This window comes from Sabethes cyaneus, chromosome 1, assembly GCF_943734655.1.
Source record: "Sabethes cyaneus chromosome 1, idSabCyanKW18_F2, whole genome shotgun sequence".
Lineage (NCBI taxonomy): Eukaryota > Metazoa > Arthropoda > Insecta > Diptera > Culicidae > Sabethes > Sabethes cyaneus.
In genome coordinates, this window is record NC_071353.1 from 140,647,570 (window position 1) to 140,660,439 (window position 12,870).

Sequence of the window (12,870 nt, forward strand, 5' to 3'; positions counted from 1 at the left end):
GAGTTGCACAGATTAAAACGGTATCGAAACGCAAAGCAGAGACTACTTCGTAAACAAGGAGCACTGCAGAATAAACGCGCTTTCAAATTTACCAGCGATGAATACCGTAGACTAAATAGTTCTCTCTACAAATCACACGTACTGCGAACGCAATTCAGATTGCGAACTAATACAAAAAGCTTTTGGATATTCGTAAACTCTGAGAGGAAAGGATCTTCTATTTCTTCTACTGTGTTGCTGGGCGGAACGGAATCATCAACTGTTTACTGAATCTTGCGTTCGTCAGTGGATGTACCACGCAGTCTGATGCTGAAAAAGCTGCGTCAGGTGTCCCCGATGGTGCTGTTGATCTGGACATTTTCGACATCACTCCCGACATGGTCGTTTCTGGTGCAAAGAAATTGAAGAGCTCCTACTCCCCTGAACCCGATGGTGTTCCGGCTATTATTCTCTGTCGCTGTGCTATTGCTCTCGCCGTGCCTCTAAGTCGAATTTTCACCAAATCGTTTGAGCAACGGAAGGTTCCAACGCTGTGTAAACAGTCCCATACGTTTCCCGTATTTAAAAAAGGAGAAAAGTGAGAAGTAAGGAACTACAGACACTAGCAGTCTTACTGCTGCATCAAATCTCGTTGAAATCATCGTAAGTGACATAATTCTGAATAGCACCAAAAACTATACATCAGTTAACCAGCATGGTTTTATGCCAGGTATTTCTGTGGCGACGAACTTAATGGATTCCACTAGTACCTGCATCTCACAGATAGATGCTGGAACTCAAATTGACGCTGTGTACACAGATATGAAGGCTGCTTTTGACACAGTAGATCATCGAATACTCTTGCACAAGCTCTCTAAACACGGTGTATCTGATAGATTGACTTCATGGTTGAGCTCATATCTAACAGACCGTACTTTACGTGTCAAGCTGGATTCCACAGTTTCATGTGCTTTCAGTAATACTTCTGGTGTTCCGCAAGGCAGTAACGTGGGGCCTTTGCTATTCGCCTTGTACTTTAACGACATTGCCATTCTGCTTGGTCCCGGATGCACACTGGTATATGTTGACGATCTAAAGATCTACCTCTTTGTGAAAACTATGGCTGATTGCTACCGATTGCAAGCGCAGTTGGACACCTTCGCTGATTGGTGTAATAGAAATAAGCTCACAATAGGCTTTGCCAAGTGTGTGGTTATAACATTCCATCGATGTAATATGCCCATCTCATTTGATTACCGGATAAACGGAGCTATTCCCGGACGCGTCGATCAGATCAGCGATCTTGGAGTTCTGTTCAACCAACATTATACTGCTCATGTTCAACCAACATTATACTGCTGTCATCTCTAGAGCTTCGCAACAACTTGGGTTCATCACAAAAATTTCCCGAGATTTCATCCCCATTGCTTGAAGGCATTGTACTACGCGTTGGTACGGCCAATACTGGAGAATGCCTGTGTCATTTGGAATCCTCATAACATGTGTTGGAAAGCCAGAATGGAACATGTTCAACAAAGATTTGTTCGTATCGCCATGAGACATCTACCCTGGGGCCTACCTAACAATCTTCCCCGCTACGTAGACCGATGCCAGCTTTTGGATTTGCAGACATTAGAGAGCCCAAGTAACAATTTGGGTTTTATTGCTTTTTTGTGATGGCATTTAAGACTAAAATTGGTCTTGAAGACCAGCATAAGAGTACAATAAAACTCACATTGTTGCTTGGGAGTCGTCGAAGGATTCAACAAGCAACTTTTGTGGCCAAGCTGCTTAACACTGAAATAGATTCCCCGGCTCTGCTGTTCCGTATTGATTTTCGTGCTTCACGTAGACAGCTTCGCTCATCGAATTCCATCGGACTATGTACGGGTTTTATGAACCACTGACGTCATGCATCGGCACCTTCACGCTGATCGCAGAATTATTTGACTTTGGAGACGTTTCTTCACGCGCTTTTAGTAGAAAACTGACAAGGTCTAGGATGCTGAAACAGTTTTGTTCTAGATTTAAGTTTCATATTCATGTAGATAATATCAAAATTGTCAGATGAATTGACCAAAATACAAATATAAATACAAATAGTACATTTTTTGTGCCATACTTGTCTCATCATTTTGTTTTTTTTAAGTAGGACTACGTCTACGGCAAGGTTTGGAATGGGGTATTGATGCGGCATAAGGCCGCGTTATGATCGCGTTGACCTTCACACCTAGCAGACAATGATCAATACACTCTGTCGAAGTAGATGTAGACAAAGTGCCATTGTCGTACTGGTCAGATATATTAACAATAGGCTATTATTCCTCGCATGTATAGATATGATAATAAACGTGATCCAATTGGTTCAGTCAATGGCGGTGGTCTACTGATAGTAATAATCGTGTTAATTTATTTCCACTGAATATCACCGTCCAGTTGGTGGTTATTTTAGACGATCACGAATAGATATCATTTCAAAAAATCAAAAAATGCGTTCGTCACGAAAAAATGAAAGTTAATTATGAATGAATTTTGATGGTTTGAATACCAATCGATTCATAATAGATATAGCAATTTTGTGGTTTTTATTACAATTTCCATTTTCAATCATTAAACAGTGATAATTAACGAAAAGTTTCAAGGTCAAATTTCCCCGTACATTTTTTTCGTGATTACCTTGCTTCACAAGCACGGATGACAGTAAAAAACACCATATGTTTAGTGTGGATTCCTTTTACAAAAAAAAGTAACAACAGGTCCCAACAGGTCGAAGATTCTTTACATTGCTTGAACCAATACCGATTTGAAATTTGTGCATGGGAAGTAGGCTAGAGTGCAAAACCACCCCTTTTCTTCAGCCAATTTGATCTTTAAACATTAAATCTAGTCCAATTTGATGTGAAATTGAGGAGAAACGCCATAGAAAAGTGAGCGGTCTTTCTTTCATTTTTTTGCCAGATTGCATCTATATACTGCAAGAATTTGTTCGGAACTGTTGTCTTGCACGGAAACAGGGCTGAAGGGATATTTGTGCATGTGACGTGACGCAGCAATTCTCAAAGTGAGTAAAATCAGCGATTGCCTTATCCGACAACAGTTTTCGAATGTTTTATTTCCTGCTTTGCGTCAGTATTTCTGTCAAGTATGCAAAAAGGTGTAGAGTAGAGTATCGAAAGGAACTAGTAAGATACAGAGGACGTTAGCTACCCTACTAACACGGTTGGTACAAAGTAGTTGTGGTAACCGAATTATAACTAATTTCAGTTGTAATCCGGTTGCTTCAACTAAATGGACCTGAAGTGTGCTACTTGGGTAGATGATATTTTATTTCGTGCAAATTAACGAATACGAATCACTGTTGTAAATGATAAACCAGTATAGTTATTTATTTTTCCGTTTAACCGTAGTTGTAAACAAGCTCCTTAAGTTCCCGAGCAGGAGCGAAGAGCAAAATAATATAAAAACAATATCAAACTGTGTTATAATGGTATATTTTGTTATTGAATAGATATGGAGATACATTGATAACACATATTGTTATTGAGTAGATATATAAAACAGTGGTTGTAAGACGAGCTTAATGACTTATTTTGTTATTATATCTTATTTTGGCCTTAAAATGGCATTCGATATATTTCATAAAATTTGTTTTTATCGATTAAAGAGATATTAGATTATAAATATTTTATAAAAATTTTTAATATCTCATATTCTACTGCATTTGTTATTCAATACCTTAATAATACTAAAATATGTTATTCCAAACTCTGAATACAGTCATGTTATTGCTTTGTTATTTAAATAACAGAAGTAGTTATTCTTTTGGCCTTAAAGGAGTAAAATTTTGATATTATTTTTTGTTATTTTCCCAACTATGTCAGCCAAAACAAGACCAAATTTTGATATGAATTATTCGATTTCCAATAACACATTTTGATATTATTTTGCTCTTCGCTCCTGCACGGGTAAGCTGATTTCGTCAACTGCATACCAGTTTTAAACCAGTTACTTAAAGTTGGCTAGTGTTACAAGTCATGCAAAAATTGTCAAAATGCGAGATCATCGCCAATCATTAGAAGATGTGTAATAGTGGCTTGACGCCATCTGGGAGGCGCTCGCTTTCTAAAAAAAACTTTTTTTGTAAAATTTTTATCCAAAATCTTAACTAAACCTTCACTTTTTCTATCCTAAAAATGGTATCAAACGTCGGTTTTCGACATTTGATTTTAGACTCAATCTTCAAAGCAAAATCAGAAGTTTTAGAGTTTTAGTTTAGTTTCCTTTCTGTTCTATTTCTTTTTCTTTCTCTTGCACGCCACACGCCATTTGCGTGTATGCATAACTTTTCAACCACATGAATGATCTACAACACATCTAACAGAGATCGTTTAGAATGTAAACTCTATCTTTTGACTGAAAGAAAAGTATTAGTCCGGAATGTTATTCGGAAATACATATTTACTAGCGATCACGTAGGTTATTATCTATCAAAACAGGAGAAAGAATGCAATGAACAAACAGTGAAATTACTTTGCTACTTCGAATGTAAAAGGATGCTCCACTCTATCATTTAAATCGATGGAAGGAAACGTTGAACTGAAGTAACTTTTGCTTTCTATTGAATGATGACTGGAATTCCTTAGAATGATTACCATGCGCCCCCATTGGCATGTTTTCGTTTGGAGACGCCTGATGATTAATTATCTCTATCATTCCAATGCAGCGCTATCAATCGAATATGATTGTTTCTTATCCTTATACAAGCTCCGGAGAAAAAAAGACTACATTTCAAACCGTATTTACACCAACCTTCACATATCGAAATCATAAATTTAGGCATGCTAAATTCAGTTATTTTTCATACAAAAGAATTATGTAGTATCAACAGTTGTTCGAATCATCTGCTTCAACAATGAAAAGTTTTCTCACAAAGCATGGTAGCTAAAAGTACCAACGCAATGGGAACGCAACGTGTTACCGAAGCAATTACTTAACGCTGGGTAATGTTTGCACCTCCAGCGGAGCTGTAAAGCAACCATCATTTGTTGACCAATCACAGCTGCTAAGCTGATCAAGAAGTTTGGTTGCCCAGGAGATGGGCTGCGTACCAGTTGAAATGAGCTTGATGTTGATTAATACCCGTTTCTGATTTGCCTGTGTGTGTTTGCCTTGCATCGCATTGCTTTGCGGAAGTCACAGCGCCGTTTCGGTTCGATGCAGCAAGTGAGCGATGCATCTTAATGGAATCGTCAAGTGTTACATCCCGCATGTAACCGAAGCAAATCGATGCACGCTGCACGGGCAGTGGTAGATTGGATGTTAAAGGCTTGTCAGTGCCAACCGTTGCGGCGCTGCCGGTTTGATGGTAGAAGGTACAATATCTCACAAACTCACCGAATGTAATCCGTGCTGGATGCTGAACCCGTGTTGGGCTGCCGGTCCCGCTGTGCATTCCACCGATAATCCAGGACCAGCGATGGCTTTGCACAGCAACCAGTGCGGTTGTTTCACGTCCGGCCGTCCGAACTGCATCAATCGCTGCAATGCATTTGATGTGCAGGATGGTGCGGTCCACCCCCTTGGGGAATAACCGATCCACCGGAAGGTGCATTTCCAGGATGCGGTATCTCATCACGAAACTATCGCTCTCCAGCGTAGTCTCCTGCAGCGGTTGAAGGTACTCGATGGGAACCTGCGGAAATAGTAACGACAACAAAATGCAATATTCGTCCAGCTTAGATAGAGTGCTGGCTGCATTAAAGCGCCGTTTTTGAACCGTGCACAATGTGACATTATATTTGCGAGCCCGAATTCGGCCAGCTCAATTTACCGCTTTTTCGTTGACGAAAAAGTACAATCGCGTGGCTAAGCTGGACATGTCCGAGGTGCAGTTGGCCTCGATGGCCTCACCCGGATAGTACGTGGCGGCCAGTCCGCTGATGATGGGGTCATGCTGGGGCAGCACTTCGACCGTCATGTTCCGGCTCCCGTTGGCGAGAGCGAATTTCGGTGCGTCGCCGGAAATTTCACACCGATACTCGCCACCGGAGCGCCGCTCCAAATTGGTCAACCGAATCTGGCACAGGTGCTGGTTGCAAAGGTTCTCATTCGCCAGGACGATACCTTCCACCGGAAAGGTTTTCATTTTAGGGCTAAGCATCGGAGCGTATCTGTGCGAATCGGATGAAGGCAATTTTAGTTGCGCTAATTATAGCAACCGTGTGGTTGGTGAAAAGGAAGGGGGGGGACGAGTAATTGGAAATGCGATCCTACCTGAAAAATTCCTGATTTCCTTTGTACCACTTGACGGAATTCAGCTGATGGGGACCCAGATCGTACGAGCAGGACAACGTCACGGTGGCTCGATAGTCGACTATATCCGGCACGGTGATATCTGTCAGCTGCAGGGCCACCACCTGCCGACATTCTGCAACGAGATCGGAATAAAAAGGGGGATTGAGGTTGACCGAATTACAAAGGACCGTCTGTTTGAACATTAAAACGATTTAATAGCGGATTACAGCAGCGGGGTTGATAAAGAGCACACATTTGAAATATTATGTTTAAACATTCGGACAGAGAAATAATTTATTTCCACAATACAGCGAAAACAGAAGTAATTATGGACGGTTGTTTTTATTTACATTTAGGGTTGCGATGCTGGTGGTGGTGGGGGATTGGAATGGTCGCATAGGTTATTCGGAAAGCAAACCAGACTGGCGAAATTACATATCAATTTCCGCATATTCTGTGGAACACCTCGCGGCTGGAAAGAACAATACAAACACAGCCACGAACGCACATTAATCTCTGGCAGCCATATTTTGCGTTCGGAAATAAATAATTCACCATAAATAGACTCATACCGGTGGGAAAATAATGTGTTGTTGATTTTTACGCGTTACGAATTTTGATTATTTTTCTTGTCTAAATTCAGAGATGTTATAAAAGCGCAGTAATCTACAACTTTACTGTCTACATTTTCTGTCATCGATAAAATTTGTAACTAATTAAATGAACTTATTATTCACAGTTCATAATCACACGACAAAGTATCTTTATAGCATCTTTCTCATAGGCATCACAATTTCACCACTGACATTACGTTGAAGCTACTGAAACGACCAACCCCAAGTTGGAGCAGTTCCTTGACAGCCCAACTCGGCTCGGTGACCACGCTGTCAATTTCCACAAGGATACGTGATACTTCCAAGTAAAAAGTTCAAAAGGTGGTTTTCTTTACGGGGTTTTTATTTTATGGGATTATCTACTCGATCTACAAGAAGGACGACAAGTTGGACTGTGAGAACTATCGTGGGATCACCGTTCTCAATGCCGCATACAAAGTCCTGTTCAAAATCATAGTGCGTCAACTATCACTAATTGTGAACAGATTTATGGGAATTTATCAAGCCGGCTTCATTAAATGACGGTCAACCATGAATCAAATATTTGCACTGCGACAGATCCTCCAAAAAGGCCTTGAATAGAGAGTTCTAATGCACCCTTTGCTCGTTGACCTCAAAGCTGCATATGATAACATCAACGGAAAAGGGCTTCTAAAAACTATGGACGAAAACGGTTTACTCATGGATGGTGACTCACTTTCTATTTAATTCCTATTTCTTTCCTAAACAATTTTGAATTATATTTGTTATTTCAGAGACTTCTAGCAACTCACTTCCGATTTTTTTCACTTATAATTCGCGCACTTATTTGAGATTAAGTATTTATTGACTCCTTCCCATAATTTCTGAGCGACCTTTCTTTTTGATTCTAGTTGTAGCTTCGAACAATGATGCTGGTCTAATAAATCGGTCCTCGTATGTTTGAATTGCGACCGGGCGGTCCGGCTGGCATCAGTAGGTTTGTTGTACTAGCCCCGTACTTGTCCTATACTCTAATAACCGACTGCAAAGTTTGTCGATAAAGAAGGGTCATGTCTAAGCTTTTTTTTATTTAACTTTCGGCTGTTTTTCTGGCTACTACGAATTATTTTTTATCTCTTTTGTGATCTTTTTTAACTTTTTGTCGATTTTATTTTTTTGGGAAACTTATTTCCGACTTTATTTATTTTTACTTTAAACATTTGGGTTCGTGATTTGACTCTATTTTTACAACTCTTTATTAACTGTTAGTCTCTTATGAATATTCTTTCTTTGATCCCATTTGGTTGATTTCGTGGTTTTATTTCCAAGTTTTTTTTCGGTTTCAGTAAATATAATGCCACAAAGCCACGGGTGGCGAAGTTTTATTGATAAATGTAAAAATTTCAGACCGTAAACTATTCTTGTGTATTATCTTTTTTCCTCCTGATCGCATCCGTGATCTTATTATTCTAAATGCACATATTATTTTAGCAACGTTGGCATCTGCGTCGGATGACATTTCGTTGCTACATTGGTTCCGTGCATACCTATTCGATCGCCACTTAAATGTAAACATTAAGGGTAGTCACTCAAGATCATTCACTGCGCATCGTGGAGTTCCACAAGGAAGCCACCTCGGTCCTTTTATATTCCTTATCTACTTCAATGACGTCAACTATCCGCTTAAAGGTCCGTGAGTCTTGTTTGCAGGCGACCTCCAATGGTACACAAAAGTTCAAAATCTACCCGATGCCGCTGTTCTTCAGGATGCATTATCGACCTTAGCGAAAGGGTGTGTCGACAACCGCATGCTACTAAACCCCAACAAATGTGAAGTCATCATATTTTCCAGAAAGTTGAGCTTATTCGTCTTTGACTGTCAAATATGCCATTACGTCGCGAAAGCTGCGTCAAGGATCTGGGGTTACTTTCAAATAGCACATCACATTCATCGTGGACAAGGCATGCAGAAACCTTTGGTTGAAGTTGTTTACTGCTTGAAAGCTCTTTATTCTGCATTAGTCTGCTCCAATCTAGAATATTGCGCTCCAGTTTGGAGTCCATACTATCAATCACTGCCGAATCGAGTCAGTGCAGTGCAACGGACATTCATTCGTTTTGCTCTTCGGAGGCTTCCGTAGAATAACCCCTTCTAACTGTCAAGCTACGAATAACGCTGTAGGCTCATCGCGCAGGCTAGAGCGCCTGCATATTCGTTATGATGTGAATAGAGCTATAATTATCTCCGATATGTTGACCTCGCGATAGGATTTCCTGTCTATACTGTAAAACTTTGGCATACTCTTATGAGTACATGCTCATTTATTTGGTATTGGTAGTTGAAAATAGCCCGTCCTAAGCCGGATACAATCGTCTATGGAACAAACTACTGAATATAATTTCAAATCATCAGTATACATCAGCTTACATCCAATTCAAAGAAGCAAAGCAATATCGTTCACACGCAGCAAAAACAGAAGCGGTCCCATGTTGCTACCTTGTGGTACATCCGACAAATTAGTAAACTGGGACGAAAAGCAGGAGTCAAGCTGCATGCATAGAACTTTGCCACAGAGGTAGGAACTGAGCCATTTCGTAAAATTCTGAAATGCGCAAAGTTGCGAAATTTTCTGCAGCAGTATTTTATGGTCAGTACGATCGAACGCAGTCTTAAAGTCCGTGTAGATCACATCAATTTGTGCCTTTTGTTCCATGTGAGATATACAAGTAGATGTGAACTCCATAAACAGATCTGCAAATTACGAACCGTGTTACATTAGTTCCCTAAAGGTTAGAAGTTGGTTCCATTTACTTGATTAGTACTAAAATTATAAGGAAATTTGTATTTCATTTGTATGGGAGCCCCCCTCTTAAAAGAGGAAGGGGTCGTAATTCACCATAGAAAGAAATTCTGTCATCTAAAACGCCCACATTTGGTTCCATTTGCTTGATTAGTTCTCGAGATAAGAGGAAATTTGCATTTCATTTGTATGGAAGCCCACCATCTTAAAGGGGAGATGGGCCATAACTCGCTTTCTAAAAAGGAGAGGGGTTTCAATTCACCATAGAAAAAAACTTGCCTCCTAAACCACTTACATGTCAAATTTGGTTCCATTTGCTTGTTTAGTTCTCGAGTTATGAGGAAATTTGTATTTCATTTGTATAGGAGCCCCTCTCCTAAAGTGGTGAGGGGTCCTATTTCACCATAGAAAATATTCTTGCCTCCAAAAACACCTACATGCCAAATTTGGTTCCATTTGCTTGATTAGTTCTCGAGTTATGAGGAAATTTGTATTTCATTTGTGTAGAAGCCCCCCCTCTTAAAGTGGGGAGGGGTCCTAATTCACCATAGAAAATTTTCTTGCCCTCGAAAATCTTCACATGCCAAATTTGGTACCATTTGCTTGATTAGTTCTCGAGTTATGAGGAAATTTGAATTTCATTTGTATGGAAGCCCCCCCCCCCCTCTTAAAGGGGAGAGGAGTCATAATTCCCCTTCTAAAGCGGGGAGGGGTTTCAATTTACCATAGAATAATTTCTTGTCACCAAAAACACCCACATGCCAAATGTTGTTCTATTTGCTTGATTAGTTCTCGAGTTATGCAGAAATTTGTGTTTCATTTGTATGGGAGCCTCCCCTCTTAGTGAGGGGAGGGGTCTCTAACCATCACTAAAACCTTTCCTGGTCCCAATAACCTCTTCATGCAAATTTTCACGCCGATTGGTTCAGTAGTTTTTGATTCTATAAGGAACATCCCGAAAGACAGACAGACAGAAATCCATTTTTATATATAAGACTAGCTGACCCGACAAACTTCGTATTGCCACAAATTAACCTGTGTTGTACATAAATCATGAATCTCGGATGATCTTTGTCACAATCTCGAGATTTGCAAGCCCCCCAGTGGGCGGCGCTTCCGACGGCGGGTCACCGGCAACACTCGCGACCGCCTCGTCCTGAATGATCTAGTGTTACTATAGTTAGTTTTTGTGGTCTTGTATTGACTAATGTTTTATGGAAGAGTCTCGAATTTCTCGAGTTTGATTAGTTTTTGAGTTTCGCAAAAATTTCTGTTTTATTTGTATGAGAGTTCATATCCCCCTACCACAGGGGTGAGAGGTCTCTAACTATCGTAAAATAAATGCAAGACTCCAAAATCTCCCACATGCCAAATTTGGTTCCATTTTCTTGATTAGTTCTCAAGTTATAAGGAAATTTGAATTTCATTTGTATGGGAGCTCCCCTCTTAAAAGGGGAAGGGGTCGTAATTCACCATAGAAAAAATTTCTGCCATCTAAAACTCCCACATGCCAAATTTGGTTCCATTTGATTGATTAGTTCTCGAGATAAGAGGAAATTTGCATTTCATTTGTATGGAAGCCCATCCTCTTAAAGGGGAGATGGGCCATAACTCGCTTTCTAAAGAAGAGAGGGGTCTCAATTCACCATAGAAAAAAATCTTGCGTCCAAACCCACTTACATGTCAAATTTGGTTCCATTTGCTTGATCAGCTCTCGAGTTATGAGGAAATTTGTTTTTCATTTGTATAGAAGCCCCCCCTCTTAAAGTTGGGAGGTCCTAATTCACCATAGAAAATATTCTTGCCCTCAAAAACCTTCACATGCCAAATTTGGTTCCATTTGCTTGATTAGTTCTCGAGTTATGAGGAAATTTGTATGGAAGCCCCCCCTTTTAAAGAGGAGAGGAGTTGTAATTCCCCTTATAAAGAGGGGAGGGGTCTCAATTTACCATAGAATATTTTCTTGTCACCGAAAACACCCACATGCCAAATTTTGTTCTATTTGCTTGATTAGTTCTCGAGTTATGCAGAAATTTGTGTTTCATTTGTATGGGAGCCCCCCTTCTTAGTGGGGGGAGGGGTTTCTAACCATCACTAAAACCTTTCCTGGCCCCAAAAACCCGCTACATGCATATTTTCATGCCGATTGGTTCAGTAGTTTTCGATTCTATAAGGAACATACGGACAGACAGACAGAAATCCTTCTATATAGGTATAAGTTTCATATTATTATATTATACTAGCTGACCCGACAAACTTCGTATTGCCACAAACTAACCTGTGTTGTACATAAATCATGAATCTCGGATGATCTGTGTCACTTCTCGAGTTTTGCAAGCCCCCCAGTGGGCGGCGCTTCCGACGGCGGGTCACCGGCAACACTCGCGACCGGCTCGTCCTGAATGATCTAGAATGATTAATGTTTTATGGAAGAGTCTCGAATTTCTCGAGTTGGATTAGTTTTTGAGTTTCGCAAAAATTTCTGTTTTATTTGTATGAGAGTCCATATCCCCCTACCACGGGGGTGAGAGGTCTCTAACTATCATAAAATAAATTCAAGACTCAAAAATCTCCTACATGCTAAATTTGGTTCCATTTGCTTGATTAGTACTCAAATTATAAGGAAATTTGTATTTCATTTGTATGGGAGCCCACCCTCTTAAAAGGGAAAGGGGTCGTAATACACCACAGAAAAAAAATTCTGCCATCTAAAACTCTCACATGCCAAATTTGGTTCCATTTGCTTGATTAGTTCTAAAGTTATGAGCAAATTTGTATTTCGTTTGAATGGGAGCCCCCCCCCCCCTCCTAAAAAGGTAAGAAGTCCTAATTCATCATGGGAAAAATGGTTGCCTCCAAAAACACCCACATGCAAAATATGGTTCCATTTGCTTGATTAGTTCTCGAATTATGAGGAAATTTGTATTTCATTTGTATAGAAGCCCCCCCTCTTGAAGTGTGGAAGGATCCTAATTCACCGTAGAAAATATTTTTGCCTCCAAAAACCTCCACATGCCGAATTTGGTTCTATTTGCTTGATTAGTTCTCGAGTTATGGGGAAATTTGTATTTCATTTGTATTGGAGCCCCCCCTCCTAATGTGGGAAGAGGTCCTAATTCATCACAGAAAAAATTCTTGCCTCCAAAAACACCTACACGCCAAATTTGGTTCCATTTGCTGGATTAGTTCTCGAGTTATGAGCAAATTTGTATTTCGTTTGT

General features: G+C 40.1%; 1 protein-coding gene across 1 annotated transcript in view; it reads right to left on the reverse strand.

Annotated features, from left to right (window-relative positions):
- Window positions 1-1,071: 1,071 nt before the first annotated feature.
- LOC128746305 (uncharacterized) overlaps window positions 1,072-12,870 on the reverse strand; it is a 32,799-nt gene continuing 21,000 nt past the window's right edge. Inside the window, exons 2-7 of the mRNA XM_053843354.1 lie at window positions 6,253-6,406; window positions 5,810-6,149; window positions 5,402-5,671; window positions 1,336-1,443; window positions 1,237-1,290; window positions 1,072-1,164 (exon numbers count right to left, since the gene is read on the reverse strand). Coding sequence (XP_053699329.1) covers window positions 1,072-1,164; window positions 1,237-1,290; window positions 1,336-1,443; window positions 5,402-5,671; window positions 5,810-6,149; window positions 6,253-6,406 — 1,019 coding nt within the window. The remainder of the gene's footprint in view (window positions 1,165-1,236; window positions 1,291-1,335; window positions 1,444-5,401; window positions 5,672-5,809; window positions 6,150-6,252; window positions 6,407-12,870) is intronic.